At 48.3% G+C, this 26255-nt stretch overlaps 1 protein-coding gene across 1 annotated transcript in view; it reads right to left on the minus strand.

Moving 5' to 3' along the window:
- NOL10 (nucleolar protein 10) overlaps positions 1-9833 on the minus strand; it is a 57241-nt gene extending 47408 nt beyond the window's left edge. The window contains exons 1-10 of the mRNA XM_073568226.1: positions 9614-9833; positions 8304-8349; positions 7942-8040; positions 7773-7850; positions 5873-5910; positions 5071-5207; positions 4568-4633; positions 4311-4371; positions 4108-4193; positions 3797-3875 (exon numbers count right to left, since the gene is read on the minus strand). Of these exons, the coding sequence (XP_073424327.1) occupies positions 3797-3875; positions 4108-4193; positions 4311-4371; positions 4568-4633; positions 5071-5207; positions 5873-5910; positions 7773-7850; positions 7942-8040; positions 8304-8349; positions 9614-9679 (756 nt within the window). The 5' untranslated portion in view covers positions 9680-9833. The remainder of the gene's footprint in view (positions 1-3796; positions 3876-4107; positions 4194-4310; positions 4372-4567; positions 4634-5070; positions 5208-5872; positions 5911-7772; positions 7851-7941; positions 8041-8303; positions 8350-9613) is intronic.
- Positions 9834-26255: the final 16422 nt, after the last annotated feature.

Here is a 26255-nt window from a genome sequence, read left to right on the forward strand (position 1 = left end):
AAATTATCTGATCCAGCTTGGCGCCAAAGAGCCTAGAGCCTTGAAAAGCCAGGTTGTTGAGCGACTTTTTAGAGGTGGTGTCCGCACTCCACGACTTCAGCCAAAGGATGTGGCGTATGGCTACTATGTTGCTGTTAGCTCTTGCTACGCACCCGGCCGCCTCCAAGGAGGCGGCCAAAAGGTATTTACCCGCATGATTAATTTGGTCTGCCAAATCTGCCAGCTCGTCCTGAGGTGCTGCCGCTAAGATGCCCTTGCGGAGAATTTTTGCCCAAGCTGAAATGACCTTCTCCACCCAAGCAGAAGCGAAAATAGGACAGAAGGAGGCGCCGGATGCCTCAAAAATTGACTTAGCCAGAGATTCTATTTGCCTGTCGGATCTTTAAGCGAAGCTCCGTCCGGGAGGGATAGAACCGTCTTACAGGAAAGACGGGAAAATTGAACATCTACCTCATGAGCTTTGGTCCATTTTGTGACTAGATCCGCATCGAAGGGATATAGGACATCTAAGTACTTGCGGCCTGAAAAACGTTTCTCAGGGTGTTCCCAGTGATTGGCTAAGGAAGTGTCAAACTCCTTGTGATAAGGAAAGGTACGAGAGGGAGGCCTCGCTCGCTTAAAAGAAACAGAGCATTCCTGAGGGAGTGCCTTATCCTCCTTTATTTTGAGGGTTTGGATGATAGCCGATATGAGACTATCCACCATGTCCCGTGTTCTAGCCATGTTGTCCGCCTCTGAGTCAGATCCAGATTGGGAGTCGTCGTCTGACCTATGGTCGTCTGCTGATGAGGGAGACGAGGAGCGTAGCCTGGGTGAAGCGGAAGGACCTTGCGAGCTGGAAGAAGAGCCAGACAGAGCCCGCTTCCTAGAACCTCTACCCGGCCTGTCCGTCTGAAGGTCGCGGTCAGGTGCAGGCGACTCACCGTGAGGGGCGGTTGGCGCACAGGTGGCCGTAGATAGCTGAGGTAATCGTTCTAAGACCTGGACCAGAGACTGAGAAACTTTAGTCAAATCAGAGACCGACTAAGACATTGCAACGGCCCTCTCAGGTGGTGGCGTGCTCTCATTTCGAGGCTCGGAGTGCTCCTGGGGGGCAGACACGTTGGAAGGGCTGCAGGACGGGCAGAAAGGAGACAGCTGACCTGATGCCCACTTCTTTTTACAGCGCGCGCAGGCGTAGTGAATAGCGGTGGGTCTAGAACAGAGAGCCCTTGCAGGGTTGGGCATATGTTTATGCGGCAGTAGCATTAACCTGATAGGGAACTGCCGTGGGGAGCTAAGTGTAGCGTCAAACTATAGCAGCGCCGAGCCTACCGCAGTTCAGATGCGGAGCAAACACCTTGTGTCCCCCAAGAAGGGATCCGGTGAAGGGAGAGTGATCTCCCAGAAATGACAGGAAAAACGCTAGCGGTGGGCGGGGCTTAACAGCCGAGCCGCGTGAGTGGATGAAGACCGAGGGGGGGCGCGGCTAAAGGGAGAGACTGACACCGCCGAAGAGAAACCAGCCCCGTGATGGGCTAAAAAAGGCGCGAATAAAGCGCGCGCAGAGAGGGAGGAAGGAGCTTGCAAAAAGAAAGTGAAAGTTAAAGTGCGTCTCCCCCCCCGAGACTAATGTTGGACGGCGCACCCGGCGCCCGCGAGCTCGCAGACATGTGAAAGAACAAGGTAACTGCTGCCCGCAGAAAAAAAAAAAACACTGCTGAGCCCCCCCCGAAGATGAGCGATGGAAGGCGAGGCGTGCGCCCGGGGAAAAAAGGGGCGGGAAATTCAAACCGGCTATTATAGGAGCCAGTCCTGATAAATGCCATCTGAAAAGAAAGCAGGGTGGGAGATTCAAACCGGGGCTGAACTGCTACAGAGGTGCCTGTGGAACGCTGCAGGTTGAATGGGTCAGCATAGGTCCATTTGACTGCGGGGCTGGAGGGGACATTCAGACAGCTTACCTGATGTCCCTGAAAGAGGATGACCGCAGGGACCCACGAATAAAGGGCAGGCCGCTGGGAGAGAAAAATCCTCTGTACCCGCACCATGTCCCCATAGTGCAGAAGACAGCGCCAATTTCTTGCTGGAAGGAGAAAAGTCATCGCTGGTGACCGCCGTCTTCCTCTCAACCCTGTCCCGGGAGAGGGGTGAGGAGGGGAATCGGCTAGGACCGGCCACCGTCATCAGCCCATAGCACCTGAGGGTGATAGGGAAAAGGTCCTGCCTGCGGTCCTGAGAGTTGCGATGTGGGCACTACCACATTGCTCGCTCAGCCGCCTGATATGGGAAAAGCAGGGTGAACTTACACCCCGTTTCCCGATGCTGAATCTGAAAAATAAACGGAAAAGATTAATACACACAACTAAAGCCTAAAAAAGAAATCGTTAAAAGCGGATCTGGGAGATCCCGGTCCGCCTCCCACAGACACTAAGCACAAACTGAGGTACTTGGTGCCTGTCGGTGGGTGTATACTGCCGAGAGAGTAGCTAATTTTTCTTGTTTTGCATAGTGTCAGCCTCCTAGCAGCAGCAGCATACACCCATGGTAATCTGTGTCCCCCAATAAAGCGATAAAGAAAAAAAAAATGTACCCACCCTGACAGGGTTAACTAGACTAGTTTTACTACTATTAACCCCTTCACCCCAGGCCTTTTCTGTTTTTTTGCTTCCCTTCTTCCCAGAGCCATAACTTTTTTAATTTTCGGTCAATATGGCCATGTGAGGGCTTGTTTTTTTTTGCGGGACGAGTTGTACTTTTGAACGACACCATTGATTTTACCATATGGTGTACTGGAAAATGGGGAAAAAATTCCAAGTGCAGCGAAATTGCAAAAAAAAAAGTGCAATTCTACAATTTTTTTTTTTTCTTTTTACCATGTTCACCAAATGATAAAACTGACCTGCCATTATGATTCTCCAGGTCATTACGAGTTTGTAGATGCCAAACATGTCTAGGTTCTTTTTTATCGAAGTGGTTAAAAAAAAAAAAAAATTGTAAAAAGAAAAATACTGCGTCATTTTCCGAGACTCAGTGTCTCCATTTTTAGGGATCTGGCGCTGGGCTTATATTTTGCACCCCTAGCTGAAGTTTTTAGTGATGCCATTTTGGTGTACATCCGATGTTTAGATCACCTGTTATTGCAATTTCGCAGTCATGCCAACCCATCAGTGACCCACGGTCATGTGACACGGGCGCCGATAGGCGTGATTAGTGACACGGGCGCCGATAGGCGGGATTAGTGATAGGCTTCAGGCATGTGCATGTTAAATGAAACAGTCAGAGATTGACAATGACATTTAACATGTTAACAGCCATGGGTGGATCGCCATTCCACCCGCGGCTGTTAGGGGCACATGTCAGCTGATTTCCTCAGCTGACACGTGCAGGAAAAGATGCGGGCTCAGCGCCGAAGCCTACATCAAAGGGTGAGACACAACATGCATCATATATACACAGTGAATGTCATGAAGGGATTAAATAGAATTCAGTTTATCTTCTGTACAATAAACTAGGACCCGTGGTCATAATTGGATTTTGGGGGGTATTATGCATCTCTCGGCAAAAAAATGCAGTGTATAATATATTTTGGCTGATTTTTCCGCGCTCATAAAGAAATCTTCAGCAAAAACAATCGACATCCCGCAGATTTATGTTTGCAAGGAAAAAAATAAGCAACGTGTGCATGAGGGTTCAGGAATCTCATTCACTCATCGGACTAGGAACTCCTTCAGGTTTTGTGACAAAACTGAACAGAAAAAAAAAGAAAAAAAAGCAACATGTGCACAGAGCCTTACAGTCAACGCCATCGCCTTACCTGTCCGGTGGACATGCCCACAGCCATGTGCAAGGGGCCATTAAACCTCAAAGCAGAGACAGACGGTAAACCCTCAATTCTGAAAGAAGAGACACAGACACACAATACTGATATCATCCATGTAACAAAGATAAAGGGATGATTCATCATTTGCCTTTTTCCCCTCTAAGTCGCTTACATGGTTTGTGAATTTTGCACAAAATAAAAAAAAATGAGCAAATTAAAAAAGTACGGAAACACAAGGATCAATTAACGTGAGCCGATAACGATCTACCAGCCAGTGATGAGCTGCAGCTTGTCATTGCACTTACTCCGTGTTCTCCGTTACACTGCCCAAGGCACAGTCCAGAATCCCCACACGGCTCCTCATCCGGGGGTCCCAGCATTCCACTTTACCCTATGGGAGGGGGGATATTTGGAAGATTAAAACAAATTCAATCATCATGCAAAAGCCAAGAGATCAGCAATGTAGGTGAGAAAAGGCAGCTTGGCAGCCAAGTGGAACAAGCGTTACCTCCATTGTGCCGGCAGCAAATAAATGGTGCGCAGGATTGATGTCACAAACGTTAATCTGCCTAAAAAAATAAATAAATAAAAAAAATTATATAGGCATAATTGTATACATAAAGAAGAGAAAAAAAAAACAACAAAACACTAAAATCAAGAAAAAGTCCTAAATAAACTCCTGTACAAAAGCATGATCTGCAGCGCGAGTGCATTCATTGCTACGTGACAGTCTGGTGCCACCCGGTGGCTTTTACTGCAACTTACGTAGCTTCAGTCTGTAGGGAATTTAGGTAGCGTCCTTGCTCTAAATTTAACCGGTAGACTTCAGAACTGAAAAGAGAGGAAAGTTCAATATATATATATATATATATATATATATATATATATATATATGATAGATAGATAGAGGCGAGCTCTAGTTTACTGTCGGAAATTCATATTTTTCAACATAAACTTCCTGCGGATGTCACTTTATAGCTATACATTAGCACACATGTCCCAATAAATAAGTATTGGCTCACAGTGAGTAGACATGACACACGAGGCCAATGGGAGGCGAAAAGGACACTTTTGGGCTTTGTCAGGCGCATGAGAGGCTTATGGCTATAACTGAAATAATTGCCAAGATCTGTCCCAGTGCATACACGGGTCCTCAAATGGTAGCCCCATAGAGGCAGAGGAACACCCTGTGATCAGTTCATTAGCGGGGGTCCTACGAAATAAAAAGGGATTGTCCAATGTAGCGACGCGGCTCCTCATTTTCTTACCTTGCTCCAACAAAATACACATCGCAGGACGGGTAGTGGTAGGAAAAATCTCGGCCAAACTTTGGTATCCTCAGCTTGTAGTAGAAGCCGTGCTGCGAGTGGAACTCCACGTATCGGTTGCTGTAGAGGAAGAGGAGCTGAAACAGGAGAGACGAGAGGATGAGCCGCCTCCTCCGATCAGTGAGGCCGCCATCGCTGACATACCGATGCCTGATGTGATATTTCTATGCACAGATTCCAGTATGAGAGCACAGTAACCTATCCTATGTGAGGCTTGGTGCGCCAAGTGTCCAAAATACTGCCCAAGGGATTAGGATGTGATGCCAAAAACTGCAGCCCCTCCAACATCTGCTGACCGGTCACTTTGCAATTTTATCCAAGATGAAGGAGCAGCTACTGTATGGTACGTGCAACATAAAGTCATCCCCTCGTGCCCCCAGACTTCTCCTGTGCCCTTTGTCCTCAACCCCCCATTGTTTAAAAGGGGTGCTCATTAGATGACCACCCACCCCTTCATGCTCTGCTGATTGCAGGGATGGCTGCCCATGTGCGGCACTCCTCGTTCACCTCTATAAAAGTCATGACCTGTATCCGTCATCCTGTGCATTGTATCCCACAAAGGTCTACGAGGAAAACAACCCCTTTATGTCGAAGGTTCTGCTACACATGGACGGGGCAGGATGTGCTCGGGGTTTTAATGAACCACGATGAAACATTTCTGCCATATGTGAATATCACACCCTCACCCCCACACACCCCGAGACCCCCGTGAACGGTAATGGGACCCCATGCAGGCTCGTACCTTTGAGTAGTCTTCTGATAAGACGTCAAATTTAACCACTGAAAAGGAAAAATGAGAGGTGAGTAGCTGTGCCGTTATAATGACGCAGAGTTAAAGGGGTAGTCCCAGAATCAAAGATACGTCTCGTTCTATCTTATTTGCAAATAAAAGAATGTGGTCAGATGTAACAGTGAGTTTATACCTCGTCCTCAGAGTGATTCTGGTTGTTGGTTAGGGTCGAGCTTGCACAGTATTTGGGGACGCATGGTTTGCCCGCCTTGGCAGAACAGGAGGAGCGAGTGCAGTGCCGAGCCTGCCCGGCTGCGGAGGCAAGCGAGCGCAGGAAGATCTAAGCTCCCCACTTTGTATCACCGCTCCGCACAACAGCACCAGCAAAGCGCCGATGGAAACCAAACAGGGAGACATGGAAAAACAATTCTGGGAAATGTTGTGAATCAGCGGTCGAGTAGCAGGCGATGCAGGACCACCCACGCCACCCAATTCTGTGATCCAGAAGGAATGAGGACGCAGGGAAAGAAGAGCGACGTCTCGCAGCGGGTTCAGCTGTGCTTAGACACCGGGAAGGTATGTAGGTTTAAAAATAAATAACAAAATTCATTCTTGGGAATACCCCTTTACTCCAGAGCTGCATTCACAATTCTGTGTCTGGAACGCTTATGGCGAACATACTTTTCTTATTAAAAAAAAAAAGTAACAATTCTCTTTGCTGCCCTAGAAATGGTTCCTGTATATAATGCCGGGTCTTAAAGGGATGTGTTATCAGAAACTGACCCACTCTTATCTGCCATCTTGCATTTTTTCCACACTGACCACTACGTCTCCTGCTCAGCTCACGCCTCATAACATCTCTATCCAGCATTAACAATAGGGGATGTCACGGCTCACATTCACAGACCCCCAGAGATTGCTCACTAATCCCCGATACACATAGCAGAACCCTTTCTGTTGGAGACAGTTTTCCTTTTTGCACTTTTTCCCCTCCTATTCTTCTAGGTGACTTATTTTTCTTTGGACGTAACAAATATGAGGACTTGTTCCTTTTTGTGAGGGACGAGTTATAGTTTTGAATAACATCAGCAAACCATAAAATGTACTAAAAAACGGGAAATAAATTGTAAATTCGGCTGAATAGTGAAAAATAAAGCAAATCTGAAAGTTTTTGCTTCATTATTCCAGAGCTCAATGTACAATAAAAATGAACTGGCAGCGCGATTCTACAGGTCAGTATCGTTCTGATGATACCAGGAGAGAGTATTATTTTCCCAACAGTTATTAACATTTTTTTCAATTTGATTGGTGTTGCCAAATATGTATATATATTTTATTAAAAAAACGGGGAGTCCAGAACTTACTGGTCGATAAAGTGCAGTAACTGGCAGAGGTCACTATAATGTATAGAACCGCTGTGCTCTGCCCATATATTGGTTCGTTCCTGACGCTGCTGGAGCAGTTTCCAGCTCATCGGTGGGTGCCAGAAGATCAGGTGTGCTACTGTGCCCAGCAGTGGCCACTAAGGTCACATTTGACTTATGTCAGCAGAATCTGTAGGTATTGAGGAGTTCGGCCGATGGTCTGATGTGCATGGGAAGCTCGGGCTGACTGATAGTTGGGAGAAATGTCGATCGTGCATGTCATATTTCGGATTGCAGATCGCATTGTTCTCCCTAAGGTAAGTTCTGTCCGACGTGTAGAGGGCAGGTGCCGGCTGTATAATGCGGCCTTTGCCTGCAATGTGTACAGCAGGCTCAGCTCCTGAGCCTGCACCTTACTCCCACACCATGACATGTGACATATCGGAAAGGGGTTAAAGTAGCCAACCTTGGGTCTGGCTATTCGATCATAGAGTATCAGAAAACAGGTTTTATCGATAAGACAGCCCCCCGTGGGGAACGATGATTACCCTCCGAGTCCAAGCACCTCTCAAACTTCAGAGACAGCTGGTAAGTGTCATAACAGCGGACACGAGGCTTGTACGTTCCTGAAAAAGAGACAAGCAGAAAGGTCATGGACGCCACCTTCACTGCACACTATCCATAAAGGCAGAAGAAAAGCATCATTCACTCACTCACCGGTGGCCATAATGTACTGCCCGTCGCGGGAGACCCTGATGTTGGTGCTGACCGTGGGCATCTCAAAGTCCTGGATGAGTTCGATCCTCCTCCGAACATCTAAGAAAACATTTCATGTTACAGCCGAGTTGTGTTGCAGGGAAATGTGAACGAAGCGCCCATTATAGGCTACAGGGCTCACGTGGCACCGACGTGGCATAACTATATCACATGGAGTCGGGAGACTCGGCACAGACATCACTAGAGAGGCTCCAGTGCAGGAGAAAAGTAGACTTTTTTTTACTCAACAGCATTTAAGAAGGGATTGTCCCAAATACAAGGACGACTCCTTTATTTGGTTTCCATGCACTTCTCATACTTACCAACATTTTGCTTCTGCAGTGCCCTCTTCTTCCGATCAGAAAGCCACTGGAAGAGAAGACGGATTCATGTCATTACCCAATAACGACGTTTTGCGTCACACAGTTCCTGAACGGTTAAAGCTTGTAAGACCCCGGTCCAGCGGGGAAGTCAGTTGCCGGACCAGAGCCCTGCTAACCTCATATAGTCAGAATCCCCAGCGTCTATTCTGATTGCTCCCCACAACATCAATACAAGTGTCACGCTGTGATGTCACGACATCATGGGGGTCTAAAGATCAGAAGAGGAGCTGAGGATGCCGGCAGGTAGGAGGCAGAGCGCAGGGCTACCGTCTGCTGGCCACAGACTACCAAGATCGATGCTGCATACCTGACCTTTCCAATCACTGGCAGGTCAGGGGATTAAGTGTTCGATTGCTGCAACCCGCACCAATCACAAGAATGGGGTCACGTGTTCCAGGCTGCGACGACTAATAAGGGCTCGATCGCTGAGACTCCCGCCAATCACAAGAACGGGGTCATCTGTCCCAGGCTGCGACCACTAATAAGGGCTCGATTGCTGAGACCCCCACCAATCACAAGAACGGGGTCATCTGTCCCAGGCTGCGACCACTAATAAGGGCTCGATCGCTGAGACCCCCACCAATCACAAGAATAGGGTCACGTGTCCCAGGCTGCGACCACTAATAAGGGCTCGATTGCTGAGACCCCCACCAATCACAAGAATAGGGTCACGGGTCCCAGGCTGCGACCACTAATAAGGGCTCGATTGCTGAGACCCCCACCAATCACAAGAACGGGGTCATCTGTCCCAGGCTGCGACCACTAATAAGGGCTCGATCGCTGAGACCCACACCAATCACAAGAACGGGGTCACGTGTCCCAGGCTGCGACCACTAATAAGGGCTCGATCGCTGAGACCCCCGCCAACCACAAGAACGGGGTCACGTGTCCCAGGCTGCGACCATTAATAAGGGCTCGATCGCTGAGACCCCCACCAATCACAAGAACGGGGTCACGCGTCCCAGGCTGCGACCACTAATAAGGGCTCGATCGCTGAGACCCCCGCCAATCACAAGAACGGGGTCACGTGTCCCAGGCTACGACCACTAATAAGGGCTCGATCGCTGAGACCCCCGCCAATCACAAGAACGGGGTCACGCGTCCCAGGCTGCGACCACTACATTGACTGAAAGTCATAGAAACACTAAGATTGGAACATCCCTTTAAGAACTCTCATGGGCGCACATAACCCGCAGGAAGCACTTGTTGGGGGTCTGCACGGCCCCTACACGGCGGCAGCAGTCACTCACCTCCGGCAGGGACTTTCCGCAGCTCAGGCTGTAGATCTTCACGTCGTTCACATTAGACACCTGCATGGCCGCAAAGTACGGAGACTACCGGCGCCTCATCCCCGGATAACACAGCAGGCACTGCCTGCTCCGAGCCGAACACACAACCACATGGACAGGAAGTAGGAAGTTGTAGTAGAAAAGCTGATAAGCGACGCCATCTTGTGGTTGTCCGCGCTTTGGGATGACGTAATGAGAAAACACGGCTGGTTGGCAAAACGTTTACTAAAACAACAGCGCCGTCTTGTGGTTATCCGCGTTGGGATGACGTAACGATTAGTCACGTGGTTGGCAGGGTTGCGCGCGCCATGAGTGAATTTTTCAGTTTAAATTAACAAGTTTACTGATTTCTATTTTTTGTTGAATTTGGACTTTTTCTAAATCCATTAAGGATTTACAACATTTTCCGGCTTCATTACAGGTTTATAATCCACCACTAATTAAAAATTTGTCCTGAGACTCGCAACACCTCTTAAAGGGGTTGTCCAAGATGAAAGTCACTCTATGTGGCCAAGAGGATGTATATGGCATACACGTGGTCACATGACTACCCACTCTTGCCGCCGGCACCAGAGAATCCTCACATCGCGTGCAGGGAGGCCACGTACATAACCGGAATGTGGTCAGAAGGATATATATCGCATACATGTGGTCACATGACCGCCCACTCTTGCCGCCTGCATTGGAGAATTCTTGTAGCGCGCACAGCAAGGCTTCCTACGTCTAGTCGGAATGTATCTGGGAGGATGTATATCGCATACACGTGGTCACATGACCGCTCGATCTCGCCGCCAGCGCCAGTGATTCCTCACAACAAGTGCAGGGAGGCCGCGTACGTCTAGTTGGAATGTGACCAGGAGAATGTATATCGCATACACGTGGTCACTTGACCGCCTGATCTCGCCGCCGGCACCAGAGAATCCTCACATTGCATGCAGCGAGGCTGTCTACGTCTAGTCGGAATGTTTCCGGGATGATGTATATCGTATGCACATGGTCACATGAGCGCCTGACCAGAGAATCCTCACATCGCGTGCAGGGAGGCCGCGTACGTCTAGTCGGAATGTGGTCGGAAGGATGTATATCGCATACATATGGACACATGACCGCCCGATCTCGCTGCAGGCACCAGAGAATCATCACATTGCATGCAGCGAGGCTGTCTACGTCTAGTCGGAATGTTTCCGGGATGATGTATATCGTATGCACATGGTCACATGATTGCCCGACCTCGCTGCCGGCACCAGAGAATCCTCAGATTGCATGCAGCGAGGCTGTCTACGTCTAGTCGGAATGTTTCCGGGATGATGTATATCGTATGCACGTGGTCACATGATTGCCCGACCTCGCTGCCGGCACCAGAGAATCCTCACATTGCATGCAGCGAGGCTGTCTACGTCTAGTCGGAATGTTTCCGGGATGATGTATATCGTATGCACGTGGTCACATGATTGCCCGACCTCGCTGCCGGCACCAGAGAATCCTCAGATTGCATGCAGCGAGGCTGTCTACGTCTAGTCGGAATGTTTCCGGGATGATGTATATCGTATGCACGTGGTCACATGATTGCCCGACCTCGCTGCCGGCACCAGAGAATCCTCAGATTGCATGCAGCGAGGCTGTCTACGTCTAGTCGGAATGTTTCCGGGATGATGTATATCATATGCACGTGGTCACATGATTGCCTGACCTCGCTGCCGGCACCAGAGAATCCTCAGATTGCATGCAGCGAGGCTGTCTACGTCTAGTCGGAATGTTTCCGGGATGATGTATATCGTATGCACGTGGTCACATGATTGCCCGACCTCGCTGCCGGCACCAGAGAATCCTCAGATTGCATGCAGCGAGGCTGTCTACGTCTAGTCGGAATGTTTCCGGGATGATGTATATCGTATGCACGTGGTCACATGATTGCCCGACCTCGCTGCCGGCACCAGAGAATCCTCACATTGCATGCAGCGAGGCTGTCTACGTCTAGTCGGAATGTTTCTGGGATGATGTATATCGTATGCACATGGTCACATGACCGCCTGACCAGAGAATCCTCACATCGCGTGCAGGGAGGCCGCGTGTACGTCTAGTCGGAATGTGGTCGGAAGGATGTATATCGCATACATGTGGACACATGACCGCCCGATCTCGCTGCAGGCACCAGAGAATCATCACATTGCGTGCAGCGAGGCTGTCTACGTCTAGTCGGAATGTTTCTGGGATGATGTATATCGCATACATGTGGTCACATGATTGCCCGACCTCGCCGCCGGCCCCAGAGAATCCTTATATCACACACAGCAAGGAAACCAACGTCTAGTTGGAATGTATCTGGGAGAATGTATATCCCATACACGTGGTCACATGACCGCTCGATCTCGCCGCCGGCACCACGGAATCCTCATATCACATGCAGCGAAGCCGCCTACATCAAGTTGGAATGTGGCCGGGAGAATGTATATCGCATACATGTGGACACATGACCGCCCGATCTCGCTGCCGGCTCCAGAGAATCATCACATTGCATGCAGCGAGGCTGTCTACGTCTAGTCGGAATGTTTCTGGGATGATGTATATCGCATACATGTGGTCACATGATCGCCCGACCTCACCGCCGGCACCAGTGAATCCTCATAGCACGCACTGCAAGGCCACCAACGTCTAGTTGGAATGTGGGAGGATGTATATCCCATACACGTGGTCACTAGAGTTAAGCGAAACGGGTCGGTCAAATTAAAAAATAGCCGACTTTAGCTAAAGTTGGGTTTCGCCGATCGAAACCCGACCATAGCGTGAGGTCAGCCATGAGGTCGCCGATCAGAGCGCCAAAGTCGCGTTTCAAATAATACTTCCAGCACCTTTTCTCAGCCAATGATGGAGGACGCACACTGTGGGCAACGCGATGACATGGCAGCGGCCACCACCATGTTAGAAAAGGGCATTGAAGTGATTGGCTGGCTTTGTGTGGCGTCACAGTGGCTATAAAACGCTGTGACTGCCAACTGCCATCTTCTGCCGATCTTACAATAGGGAGAGGTGCTGCTGCTGATTCTGAAAAGAGAGAGCGTTAGGCAGGGAAGAAGAAAAAAAAACCTGCTTCTGCTGATAGCGCTTTTCACTGTACAGTTAGTGCAGCAGCGCTGGTGGTGATTAGGCTGCCTTTTAAGACTACCTGCTAGCTGCATTGCTGTGTGCACACTGCTGTTCAAACTGCTTTTTTCAAAGCACTCCAAATTTTATTATTTTGTCCTGGTGAGTTACTGAGCGTTCATTTTTTCACACACCGTATAGCGGAGTACGCTCCTCACACACTACCGTGTACCGGCTGGTATCACAGACAAATAGAAGCTATATGGGTGTGACTCTGGAAGAACAAACCGAGGAGTTTTTCCATTTTTCCAGACCTACACCTTAGAGTGCTGTCCGCTTTTCAAACAGTTTCGTATATCTGCTGTTTGATGACGGTCAAAACTAGACAGAGACAGCGTGTGTCAGTCCCTATACAAATAGACGGAGATTAACAATTTTCCATACACACACCGTATAGAGCTGTCCGATTCTCAAACAGTATTGTATATCTGCTGTTCGCATTACAGTCACATCTATACAGAGTCAGCGCGTGTGTGACACTCCGTAAATACATATACGGAGATTGTTAGTTACACAAAAAACGTATACAGCTGTACACTTCTGATACAGTTCTGTATATCTGCTTGTTGGATTACGGTCAAATACACACTGTGAGAGCGTCTGTGACTAACAAAATATATACGTAGATTTAATTTTTTTAATACATCTTACACAGCTGGATGCTCCACATACAGTACCATCTCTCTGCTAGTATTTTTGGTACATTTTCCCAAACATGAGGAAGTATGGTGGAAGACGCCGCGGACGTGGGTAGGGGGCGCAGCTGGTGCTGATGGTGGTGGTGCATCGGCTGGTTCTGGCAAAAGCACAATAGCAGCTAAGGCAGGAGGTGTTGAGCCTGTGTCATCGTCTGGCCCAAGAAGGCCTGTAAGGTTGCCTTTTCTTGGAGTAGGAAAACTGCTTTTAAAACCGGAGCATCAGGAACAGGTTTTGGCGTACATTGCCGAAACAGCCACCAGCTCTATTGCCGCCTCTTCTGAACATTCGAAACCTGCAAGCACGGAGTCGTCAGTGCAGGGTTCTGGTCAGGAAAAACACCTTTCCTTGTGTCCTTCACCCCCACCAAAAGTTAAGGATGTGGCAGCCCACACTTCAGATTACTCTATGGAGCTCTTTTCACATACCATGCCTGGGTTAGCAAGTCAAATCGTGAATTCCCCAGTCCAAGATGAATCTTACATGGAGTGCACTGATGCACAGCCACTGCTAGATGATTCTGCTGGTACATTCACTCAGAGCACTACATTGTCCTCGCAGTGTACTGAAGCAGAATCAGACCCTGATGAAACTCAGGTGCCCCTTCCTGCATACTATACCACCTTACACGGTGACACAGAGGAAGGTAAAGAGGAAGGTGCAGATGACTTTGAAGAGGAGGTGATGGATCACCCAGTTCTTGACCCGGATTGGCATCCATTGGGGGGAGGAGGGTGGCGCTGGCAATAGTTCGGAGAAGGATCCGCAGCAGGCATTGACATCGCAGCAGCAGTTATCTAGCAGGCCTGTAGCTGTCCAAAAACGTGGAACAAAAACTAAAAGAGTTGAAGGACAGCTTGGCCAGACGGTCAACTTAGCACAGCGTGCAAGGCCATAAAATGTATACCATAGTAGGAAGAGTGCAGTGTGGCACTTCTTTGTCCAAAATCCTACTGATGAGGCAAAGGTTACCTGTAAGAAGTGCGGAAGGACCTTTAGCCGAGGTAAACAACTCAGAAATTTGAATACCAGTTGCATGCTTAGACATTTAATCAACATGCACTTGCAAGCGTGGACGGACTACAAAACCTCAGGTAGCATATGTGCACCTGCTCCGACTGAAGTTAGGCAGCAACGCTCCATCACTTCCCCCACTGTAACACCACCGCCACCATTAAGCACACCACCAGCACTAAATGTGGAGGTGTCGTTGCAAGGCCAAAGCACTCAGGGAATCACAATGGTTTTGCAACACAACACTGAATCTAGTCCATCACCACCAATACCATCACCAACCCCCTCTCACTTCATCCGGTCCACCGCTACTTTCCCCATATGCAGCTCTCCAGTCCAGCTCACCCTACCAGACGCTCTGAGTAGGACAAGAAAGTACTCATCCTCTCATCCGCGTACACTTTGTTTGAACGCCTACATTGCCAAACTAATCTCATTAGAGATGATGCCCTACCGTTTAGTTGAAAGCGAAGCTTTCTGCGAGTTCATGGCCTACGCTGTCCCACGCTATGACCTACCCAGTCGGCACTTCTTTTCTCGAAAAGCCATCCCTGCCCTCCACCGGCATGTGAAAGACCACATTGTCCATGCACTAAAACAGTCAGTGAGTGGAAAGGTGCACCTCACAACAGATGCATGGACCAGTAGGCATGGCCAGGGCCGTAACGTGTCCATCACTGCGCACTGGGTTAATGTGGTGGATGCAGGCTCCACTGGGGACAGCGGCGGTGGAACAGTGCTGCCTAGCCCACGGTATAGGAAACAGTTGGCTGTAGGCTTTCGACCCTCCTCCTCCATAAGCGAAAGCTCGTCCACAGAGTGCAGTCGCACGAGCACTCCATCCGCAGCTGCCAGTGTTGCACACGAGGTGTCCCACTATCGAACAGCTAGTGGTAAGCGTCAGCAGGCTGTGTTAAAGATGATGTCTTTGAGCGACAACAGACATACCGCGGAGGTACTGGCCGACTACTTGCAGCGACAAACTGAGTCATGGCTGAGCAGTCTACATCTTGAGGCAGGCAAGGTAGTCAGATATAACGGCCGTAATTTTGTGGCAGCCATAGCCCGCGCAAAACTCACACACATACCTTGCCTGGCTCACACTTTGAACCTGGTGGTTCAGTGCTTCCTTAATAATTATCCGGAGTTAACATCCCTGCTCCATAAGGTACGAAGACTGTGCTCGCACATCCATCGCTCAAACGTCCACTCCACTCGTATGCAGAAGCTGCAGCGATTGCTCTACCTCCCCAAGCACCGCCTAACCATAGACGTTGCAACAAGGTGGAACTCCACCCTGCACATGGTTGAGAGGCTGTGCGAACAGAGGCAGGCTGTAATTCATTTGTGGGCGGATACACGGGCAGGCAGTTTGAGGGAAGACATGGAATTGTCGGGTATACAGTGGTCAAAGCTGAAAGACCTCTGTAAAGTCCTTCAGTGTTTTGAGGAATGCACACAGCTGGTAAGCGCAGATGACGCCATCATAAGCATGAGCATCCCACTTATGCGTCTGCTCATGCAAAGTTTGACGCACATTAAGGATCAGGCGTCTGCAGCGGAGGAGGAGGGAAGCCTTGATGACAGTCAGCCATTGTCTGGTCAGGGAACTGTCCTGGTCGAGGTGGAGGAAGAAGAGGAGGAGGGGGATGATTATTTTGGGCAGGAGGATGCTTCTCAGGGGCCAAGAGAAAATGTTGGCGTTCCAAGGTCAGGTACAGTGTTTGTGCGTGACTGTAGGGATGTGCATTTGCCAGAAAGTGCTCCTCCACCCACCACTGTCAGTGCATCACTGACACCTGGAACATTGGCCCACATGTGCGATTATGCCTTGCGGATCCTAAAAAGGGACCCCCGCATTGCCAAAATGATGAAGTATAACGACTACTGGCTGGCCAGCATCCTCGATCCACGCTACAAAGGCAAATTACACAACATCATGCCACAGGAGAACCTAGAGATAATATTGGCTAACAAGCAACTCTGGTAAACCGTTTGTTTGAGGCTTTCCCAGCACACAGCAGCGGTGCTGGTTCTCCCACGAGCCGTAGTGGGCACAATGGAAAAGGTGTTCGTGGTGCACACAGCCGAAGTGGCGTTGGAGACAGGGGTTTAATGACCATGTTGTGGAATGGTTTCTGCCGCTCACACGACTGGTAATACTGCATCGATTAAAAGTGACAGGAGACAGCAGCTGGTTACAAACTACTTCTCCTCCCATATCGATGTTCTCCCTCACAGGTCATTCCCCTTTGACTATTGGGCCTCTAAACTGGACGCCTGGCCTGAATTGGCACAATATGCCTTACAGGAGCTCGCTTGCCCTGCTGCTAGTGTGTTATCTGAAAGAGTCTTCAGTGCTGCTGGATCAATCCTGACAGAAAAAAGGACCCGTCTGTTGACCCAAAATGTTAATGATCTAACCTTTATTAAAATGAACCATGCATGGGTTTCAAAGGATTTTGTCCCACCTTCCTCTGATGACACATAGGTTGCCAGAAAACTGCCTCGCTTTTGTCCTCCTCTTCCTCGGACTTGCCCAATTCCACCATTTGCAGCTGCTGAATGTCCAGCCTACACATCAACATATGCCATTTTTTAAACCTCCCTAAGTGGGCTGCCCACCCCTCCCCCCAATGGCTGGGGTCAACACCTGGCGCTCCCGGGCAAGTGCCGTTGCTCTGAACAGGTGGATGGGCCCACAGATGGCCGACGGCACTGGCACAGGGCCCCTCATAGTACAATACAGTGTCTCTGACGGTGGGGGGGCCCACTCGCCGTCAGACACACCAGCGTACTATGAGGGGCCCTGTGCCAGTACCATCGACCACGAGTGTGCCTCCCCTGCTTGGTCATGGCCACAGCACTTGCAAGTTGCAATACTTACCTCTCCCTGCTCCACCGCTGCGTAGTCTGGGCAGTTAAATCCTTCACAGGGACGGCCACTAGAAATTTGGTGTATTGATCGATGATGTATGTAGCTATGCCCTGTCCTGCTGGCCTCTACCTTCAGATGATCAATGGCTACCATTTGTAATGGACGTCAACTTACAAGCGGATGCAGTGGTGCTTTATGATCACCTTTCACAGTTGTGATAGTCACAGACGTTAGACATTCCTGCCACCATTTTTCAATATCTCCTCTCATGCCAATCCAATAGAATCGCCTACGGTCTGTGGCTTCTGTCTTTTGCACTCCAAAATGACCAGACACATCATGATAGGCAGTGAGGACCATGTCTACATCTCTCCCTGTGATCACAATTTGATGGAGACGAGTAACGGTGATGTGATCCACGCTACTGCGATAAAGCAATCCTTTCTTCACAAAGAACCGTTTTCACTGTCTCCACAGACACAGTAATTGAGGTCTGCATGGCCTCTGCAACATCTACCGGGAGGTTTTCCCGCAAAGAGTAATTCCCAAATTTCTGCTACCACTCGACTTTCCGTCTGTACTTGTATCCATTTAGTTTCCGGTAGCGGAGAGTCTGGACTGGTTTTCTGAGATTGAAATATATATGTCATGGTTTGGACAGTGTTCTTGCCCTGCACTCACAGGGTTAAGTGTATGTGGCCTCTTTCTGGATCTGGGAGGGGTATTTATACTCACTCTTTACCAGGGTTCTCTGTCAGCTATACTGTTGTTCTGATTGTGTGTCTGACCCCCCTGGTGTGCGTGTGCACTGCATTGTTTGTTTGCTTCACGTGTATGACCCGGTCTGTCCCCTCACTCTGTACTCCATCGCTCGTTTTGGTATTATTGTCTTTTCCGGTTCTGACCTCCTGGCTTGGCTATCCTTACTCCGTTACAGTTTGTCCCTATTGTACCGTCTATTGCCCGTTCTGGTTTTCTGATCTATTGCTACATCCTGACTATCCATTCTGCCTAACCCTTTGGTACTGTCATGCGATCTTGTGCTTTGACCCTGGCTTGATCTGGTTTCTGTCTCTGTCTATGCCCCTTGGTAACATTGTCCTGTAGTTACCTTTCTAGGAGTTTTCCTCAGCTCCTAGCTCTCTGGAGTTTAGACCACGCCCTCAGCAGTCACATGCTTCAGGTCCTGTGAGCCTGGAGCATGCTTCGTCACCACTGCTGCCCCATTACACAGGTATCTTTGTGCACAGTTTTGTACTCAGGACACGCGTACTGGCTCAGTGAGCAGGTGCAGTGCGGTGTTCCTGACATTATAGCTGACCTAAACATTTAAACGAGGTTTGCACTTTTTTTTTCTTGAATCATGGATCCGCTGCATGCTATCTCTGAGCAAGAGAATAGCCTCACTCAAATGATGCAAAACCTGTCTGTGGAGCAGCAACCCTGGCTCAGTTGCAGCAACAGGTTCAGAGGGAGGTTGCTGCTGCCATGCAGGGTTCTTTTCCTTCTGGGGCCCGGGGTGAAAGTACCACAGATGTTTCCTTAACTTCCCCTGAATCACCTGTTAAATTGCCTGACTTTTTCTCTGGGGATAAAAAAACATTTAAGGTTTTTAAGGAGGGGTGCAAACTCTTCTCGCTAAGGCCACGCTCCTCTGGGGATGAGAGTCAGAGGGTTGGGGTCATAATGTCTTTGTTAAGGGGTTCCCCTCAGGCTTGGGCTTTTTCCCTTCCCCCTACCTGAGAGAATGTCAGTGAATGCATTCTTCGAGGCACTCGGGCACATCTATGATGAACCCGATCATGTGAGGCTAGTCGAGGATATGGTGATGAGTGTGTGCCAGGGGAAACACTCGGCCGAGTGGTTCTGCTTTGAGTTCAGACGCTGGGCAGCGGAGATCTCCTGGGATGATTCTGCCCTCCGGGATTTGTTCTGTAGAGGCCATTTGAAAGATGCCCTGGCCCTTCATCCTTCACCAGTTTCTTTGGAGCACGCTATGATCCAGGCTGTCCGCATGGACCGTAGGCTGCGGGTGAGAGGGGTCATGCCTCAGGAGACCCCTTTATTCTCCAACCTGAGAGACTCTGCATCTAGTCCCGAGCCCATGGAGGTTGGTGCCACGTCCTTGAAGGAAAAGAGAGAAGACGCCGTAGAAACAACCAACTGTGCTTTTACTGTGGATCCTCTGGACATTGGAGAAGGAACTGTCCTTCTTGCCCTTCTTCAGTGAAGCCGTCAGGAAAACGACTGAGTCTGGGTAACAATCGAGGAGGTTGCCCAGACTCCTAGGTACCTTTTTCCTTGCTTACTAAAATTCTGCTTCCGGTGGAACTAGAACTTGCAGGCGGTCCGGTTGTGACTACCGCCTTTGTTGACTGTGGTTCTTCTATTAATCTGATCGATGCCAAAGTTGTGACTTTTCATAAGATAGGGACAGTCAGGTTAAAAGATCCTGTTAAAATTGTGGCAATTGATTCTTCTCCTATCACCCGGGAGGGAATTTGTTTCATGACTGATACCATTTCTCTGAAAGTGGGTTCCACTCACGTGGAAAAATTAAGGTGTTTTGTTCTAAATAATCTGCCGGCTGGACTGGTACTGGGTATGCCTTGGCTTCAACGCCACAATCCTACTATTGACTGAGTCACGGGGGAGGTCATTCAGTGGGGTTGTATGGCTAACGGTCTATGCTTTAACTTGACAACTCTTGTCACCCCAGTAAAATCTGTGTCAGTGTCGTCTGTCGGTCTGGAAGGTATTCCGGAGTACCTGAAAGATTTTGAAGACGTATTTTCCGAAAGTGAGGCTGAGGCGCTACCACCACATAGACCCTTTGATTGTGCCATTAATCTAGTCCCTGGAGCCAAGTTACCCAAGGCTCGCCTGTTCAATTTGTCCGGGCCCGAAGGTCTAGCCATGAAGGAGTACATTACCGAGAGTCTCCGCAAAGGGCATATTAGGCCTTCTGTTTCACCTGTGGCGGCGGGCTTCTTTTTGTTAAGAAAAAAGATGGTGGTTTGCGGCTGTGCCTCGACTTTCGGGAATTAAACAAAATTACTGTGAAAAATACATACCCTCTCCCCCTTAATTCCTGATCTATGTAACCAACTCATCGGGGCCAAGTGGTTCTCTAAACTGGACTTACGTGGGGCATATAACCTTATGAGAGTCCGGGAAGGGGACGAATGGAAACAGCATTCCTGACGTCTGAAGGGCTGTTCGAAAACTTAGTTATGCCCTTTGGTCTCACCATCGCTCCTGCTGTTTTTCAGAATTTTATTAATGGAATTTTCTCTGATTTGATTGGTCGTTTTATGGTTATCTATTTGGATGACATTTTGGTATACTCGGTGGACAGTCAATCTCACTTGCACCATTTGCGGATGGTTCTCATGAGACTGAGGGAGAATCATTTGTATGCCAAGTTGGAAAAATGTTCATTTTTCATGCAAGAATTATCCTTTCTGGGTTTGATTGTGTCAGGGGAGGGGTTCCGCATGGATCCTAAGAAGGTCCAGGCTGTTACGGATTGGGTGCAGCCTCATGACTTGAAAGGGTTGCAGGGATTTTTGAGCTTTGCCAACTTCTATAGGAAATTTATTAAGGGCTTCTCACAGGTGGTAAAGCCTCTAACGAACCTCACTCTCAAGGGAGCTGATGTAAAAAATTGGTCTGTAGCTGCAAAAAATTCTTTCATGACATTAAAAAAATGCTTTTCTTCAGCCCCAGTATTGGTACAACCCGACCCGTCAAGACCTTTTGTCGTAGAAGTTGACGCCTCGAAAGTAGGGGTGGGGGCAGTATTGTCTCAGGGCCCTCCTACCCTTACTAATCTGAGACCATGCGCCTTCTTCTCAAAAAAATTTTCCTCTGCCGAGAGAAATTACAATGTCGGCAATAGAGAGTTATTGGCGGTAAAGTTGGCTTTTGAAGAATGGAGGAATTTCCTGGAGGGGGCCGTTCATCCCATTACAGTCATCACTGATCACAAAAATTTGGCTTATATCGAGTCTGCCCAGAGATTGACCCCCAGACGGGCTCGGTGGGCGCTTTTTTTTCTCGATTTCAGTTTACCATCACATTCCGCCCGGGATCTAAAAACATCAAGGCTGATGCCTTATCCCGAGGCTTTGATTCGGTGTCCCCTCCAGAACCTCCCTCCTCCATTCTTCAGCCAGGAGTAGTGGTGGCCGAAATCTCATCTGAGTTACAGAGAGGGATTTTGAAAGCCCAGACTCGGGCTCCGGGTGGTAAACCCCCTGGTAAATTGTTTGTATCGAAACATTTTTGACTCGGACTTATGCAGGAATTTCACGATTAGAATCATAGAATCATAGAATCGTAGAGTTGGAAGGGACCTCCTGGGCCAACCTCCAACCCCCTGCTCAAAGCAGGATTCGCTAAATCATCCCAGTCAGATGTCTGTCCAGTCTCTGAAGAATTCCATTGAAGGAGAACTCACCACTTCTCGTGGCAGCCTGTTCCACTCATTGATCACTCTGTCAAAAAGTTTTTTCTAATATCTAATCTGTGTCTCCTCCCATTCAGTTTCATCCCATTGCTTCTAGTCTTTCCTTGTGCAAATGAGAATAAAGTTGATCCTTCTACAATGTGACAGCCCTTTAGATATTTGTAGACAGCTATTAAGTCTCCTCTCAGTCTTCTCTTTTGCAAACTAAACATTCCCAAATCCTGCAACCTTTCCTCATAAGACAGGGTTTGCAGACCGGTCACCATTCTGGTCGCTCTTTTCTGAACTTGCTCCAGTTTGTTGATGTCTTTTTTAAAATGTGGTGCCCAAAACTGGACACAATATTCCAGATGAGGTCTGACCAAAGAGGAGTAGAGGGAAATAATGACTTCACGTGATCTAGACTATATGCTTCTGTTAATACATCCTAGAATTGCATTTGCCTTTTTTGCTGCTGCATCACATTGTTGACTCATATTCAGTCTGTGATCTATTAGTATACCCAAGTCTTTTTCACATGTGCTGTCACGTAGCCCTATTCCTCCCATTCTGTATATGCTTTTTTCATTTTTATTGCCCAGATTCTATGTTGAGAGCTCATCCTGGGATTGAAGCTACCCGGGGGGCAATTGCGAGGGGTTTCTGGTGGCAGTCTATGGTAACAGATATTAAAAAGTTTGTGACTGCATGTGGTGTGTGCGCTCGTTCTAGAAGTCTCAGGTCCGGCCGGCCTGGGAGTTGGTGCCTTTGCCAATTCCGGATAGACCATGGACATATTTGTCCATGGATTTTATCACAAATCTTCCTCCTTCCAGGGGCAACTCGGTGATATGGGTGGTGGTGAATAGGTTTTCAAAACAAGCCCACTTTGTACCTCTCCCCGCCTTACCATCTGCTGAAACCCTGGCCTGTTTATTTATTCAGCATATGATTCAGTTGCATGGAGTGCCTATGAATGTGGTGTCAGACAGAGGGGTACAGTTTGTGGCCAGGTTCTGGAGGGCTTTTTGCAAAAAGCTGGGGATTTCATTGTCCTTCTCCTCTGCCTATCACCCAGAGTCTAATGGACAGACTGAGTGCACGAACCAATCATTGGAGCAGATTCTGAGATGCTTGGCCTCTTCCAGGCAAGAGAACTGGTATGAGGTATTGCCCATGGCAGAGTTTGCGTTCAACGGTCGTGTGAGCCAATCCACTGGGAAATCTCCCTTTCAGATCAACTATGGGTTTAACCCACATTTTGGAGAGTTTTCCCGCATGGATTCAGGTTGTCCTGGTGCTGAGGATATGACACAACGTCTTAGAATCCTTTGGAGGGAGATTCAGAGGAATATTTCCAAGGCCCAGGAAAACTATAAGCGGTTTGCAGACAGGAGGAGGGGGCCAGGTCCAGCATTTGCAGTAGGGGAGAAGGTGTGGCTATTCACCCGCAATATCAAGCTTAAGATACCATCTATAAAGCTGGGCCCCAAGTTTATTGGCCCATACAAAGTTGTGGAGGTTGTTAACCCAGTATCCTACCGACTGCAGCTGCCCACCTCCTTTAAAATTTCTGATGTCTTCCACAGGTCCCTGTTAAAGCCTGTGGGGACTGTGAGAGAGGATTCCTCATCCAATGCTCCGCCAGTTCTGGTAGAGGGGCAGCTGGAGTATGAAGTATGGTGCATTGTTGACTCCCGGTGGGTGCACCGGAGACTCCAATATCTGATACACTGGAAGGGGTACTCTCTGGAGGATCGGTCATGGGTTCCGGCCAGTTCGGTGCATGCCGATCTTCTGGTACAGGCTTTCCACACCAGATACCCAGACAAGCCTGGGGGTCCAGTGGCCCCCCATTAAGAGGGGGGTACTGTCATGGTTTGGACAGTGTTCTTGCCCTGCACTCACAGGGTTAAGTGTACGTGGCTTCTTTCTGGATCTGGGAGGGGTATTTATACTCACTCTTTACCAGGGTTCTCTGTCAGCTATACTGTTATTCTGATTGTGTGTCTGACCCCCCTGGTGTGCGTGTGCACTGCATTGCTTGTTTGCTTCCAGTGTATGACCCGGTCTGTCCCCTCACTCTGTACTCCGTCTCTCGTTTTGGTATTATTGTCTTTTCCGGTTCTGACCTCCTGGCTTGGCTATCGTTACTCCGTTAGTTTGTCCATATTGTACCGTCTATTGCCCGTTCTGGTTTTCTGATCTATTGCTACGTCCTGACTATCCATTCTGCCTAACCCTTTGGTACTGTCGTGCTATCTTGTGCTTTGACCCTGGCTTGATCTGGTTTCTGTCTCTGTATATGACTTTTGGTAACATTGTCCTGTAGTTACCTTTCTAGGAGTTTTCCTCAGCTCCTAGCTCTCTGGAGTTTAGACCACGCCCTCAGCAGTCACATGCTTCAGGTCCTGTTAGCCTGGAGCATGCATCGTCACCACTGCTACCCCATTCCACAGGTATCTTTGTGCACAGTTTTGTACTCAGGACACACGTACTGGCTCAGTGAGCAGGTGCAGTGCAGTGTTCCTGACAATATATGAAGATTTAAAAGTACCACAACACTGTATACTGTTGTACGCTTTGACTACCTTTCCCTTTTTCTACTTGTTAAAATTCTGTACATATATGATAATGCCCAGTATCAGAGAACGAGACAAGGCGGTGACCATGGTCCAAAAACGCCTTGTGCATGGATTACCACTCCATATGCTAATCTTAAAAAGGAGAAAACGGAGTAACGGATACAAAATATATGCAAAAGTATAAATTTTATTAATACTCACATCAAGTGCTGACAAGTATACAAGTTGACTAAAATAGGGGGGATAAGCCCCAATGATACAACAATCAGGACAGACAAGGACAGGGTAAATAAAATGATACCAGTGCTCGAAATCTACATGGCACAACGTTCAGTCAGCCCATGGGCATTGCACATAACAGACATGTGTCTAATGGTAAAAGATAGTCAAATATGGCATACTCAATTAAATGTGTATTGTACATAGTTGTACATGTCTAGAGCGCCAAAAAAAAAAAAAAAAAAACCATCCAGAGGGGTCAATGTGCAAGTCCAATGGACACTGAACATAAATGAATCAATGACATGTGGAAGGATTCTTACATAGTAAATAACATATGTATCAGCATATCAAAACTGCGCAATTGTGCCAGAGAGAACCCGGGAGACGACCCGCCCAGCGGTCCAAATGACCGAAGTGTGGAAACAAGTAAAGGCAGGCTGCTTACCGGGGAGCAGAGGAGGTGAAGGCCCATGCAACGACACCCGACGTACGTTTCGCGCCCGCCACAGGCGCTTTATCAAGGGAGTGTTGAAATTGTTGTTAAAATTCTGGTGTAATACATACTGAGCCTGTGAGTGTCTGTGTCTGACTCCGGAAGTATAGACGGAAATTTACAATTACCCCTAGACTGGATACACCTGGTATGTACTGATACAGTACCTTTTTTCAAAATTTTGCATTGCGGTATCATCCATAGTGAGTGAGCATGTGTGGTTTACGTCTTCTATATATACGGTGAATCGGAGATACCAATTTTTACCCTAGACTCGATACAGCTTGTATCTTGTTATACAGTACCTTTGTTCGACTTTTAGTATTACGGTCAAATCCATACTGAGTAAGCATCTGAGACTGACTACGGGACTATGTATACGGAGATTTCAATTGTACCCTATAATATATATACTTGCTATCTTGTTATCCAGTACCTTTTTTACAACATTTTTTATTATGGTCAAACCCAGACTGAGTGAGCGTCTGAGGGTGACTCCGGAAATATATACCAAGATTTCAAATTTGGCCAACACTGTATACAGCTGTATGCTTTACAAGGGTGTTACATTACCCTTTTACAGCTTTTCATATTGTTGTGTAATCTATACTGGGCCTGAGAGCATTTGTGTCTGCCTCCTGAAATGTATACGGAGATTCAGAATGTTTACACTATACTATATATACCTTGTATCTGGTGATACTGCACCCTTTTTCAGCTTTTTATTTTATTGGGTAATCCGTACTGAGCATGTGAGCGTCTGTGTATGACTCATGAAATATATACGGAGATTTACTGTTATCCCTAGACGGTATAGAGCTGTACGCTTCTGATACAGTACCATATATCTGCTGGTATTTTGGGTCAATTTTCTAAAACATGAGGAAGTATGGTGGAAGAGGATGCGGATGTGGGCGTGGGGGGCCACCTGGTACTGATGGTGGTGGTGGTGCATCTGCTGGTAGTATCAAAAACACAATAGCAGCTAAGGCAGGAGGTGTTGAGCCTGCATCATGGTGTAGCTCTGGAAGGCCTGTAAGGCTCCCTTTTCCCGGAGTAGGTTGACTGCTTTTAAAGCCGGAGCATCAGGAACTGTTTTTGGCTTACATTGCTGAAACAGCCTC

Source organism: Dendrobates tinctorius, unplaced genomic scaffold (assembly GCF_039654945.1).
Source record: "Dendrobates tinctorius isolate UK_male_01 unplaced genomic scaffold, ASM3965494v1 ptg000021l, whole genome shotgun sequence".
NCBI classification, from domain to species: domain Eukaryota; kingdom Metazoa; phylum Chordata; class Amphibia; order Anura; family Dendrobatidae; genus Dendrobates; species Dendrobates tinctorius.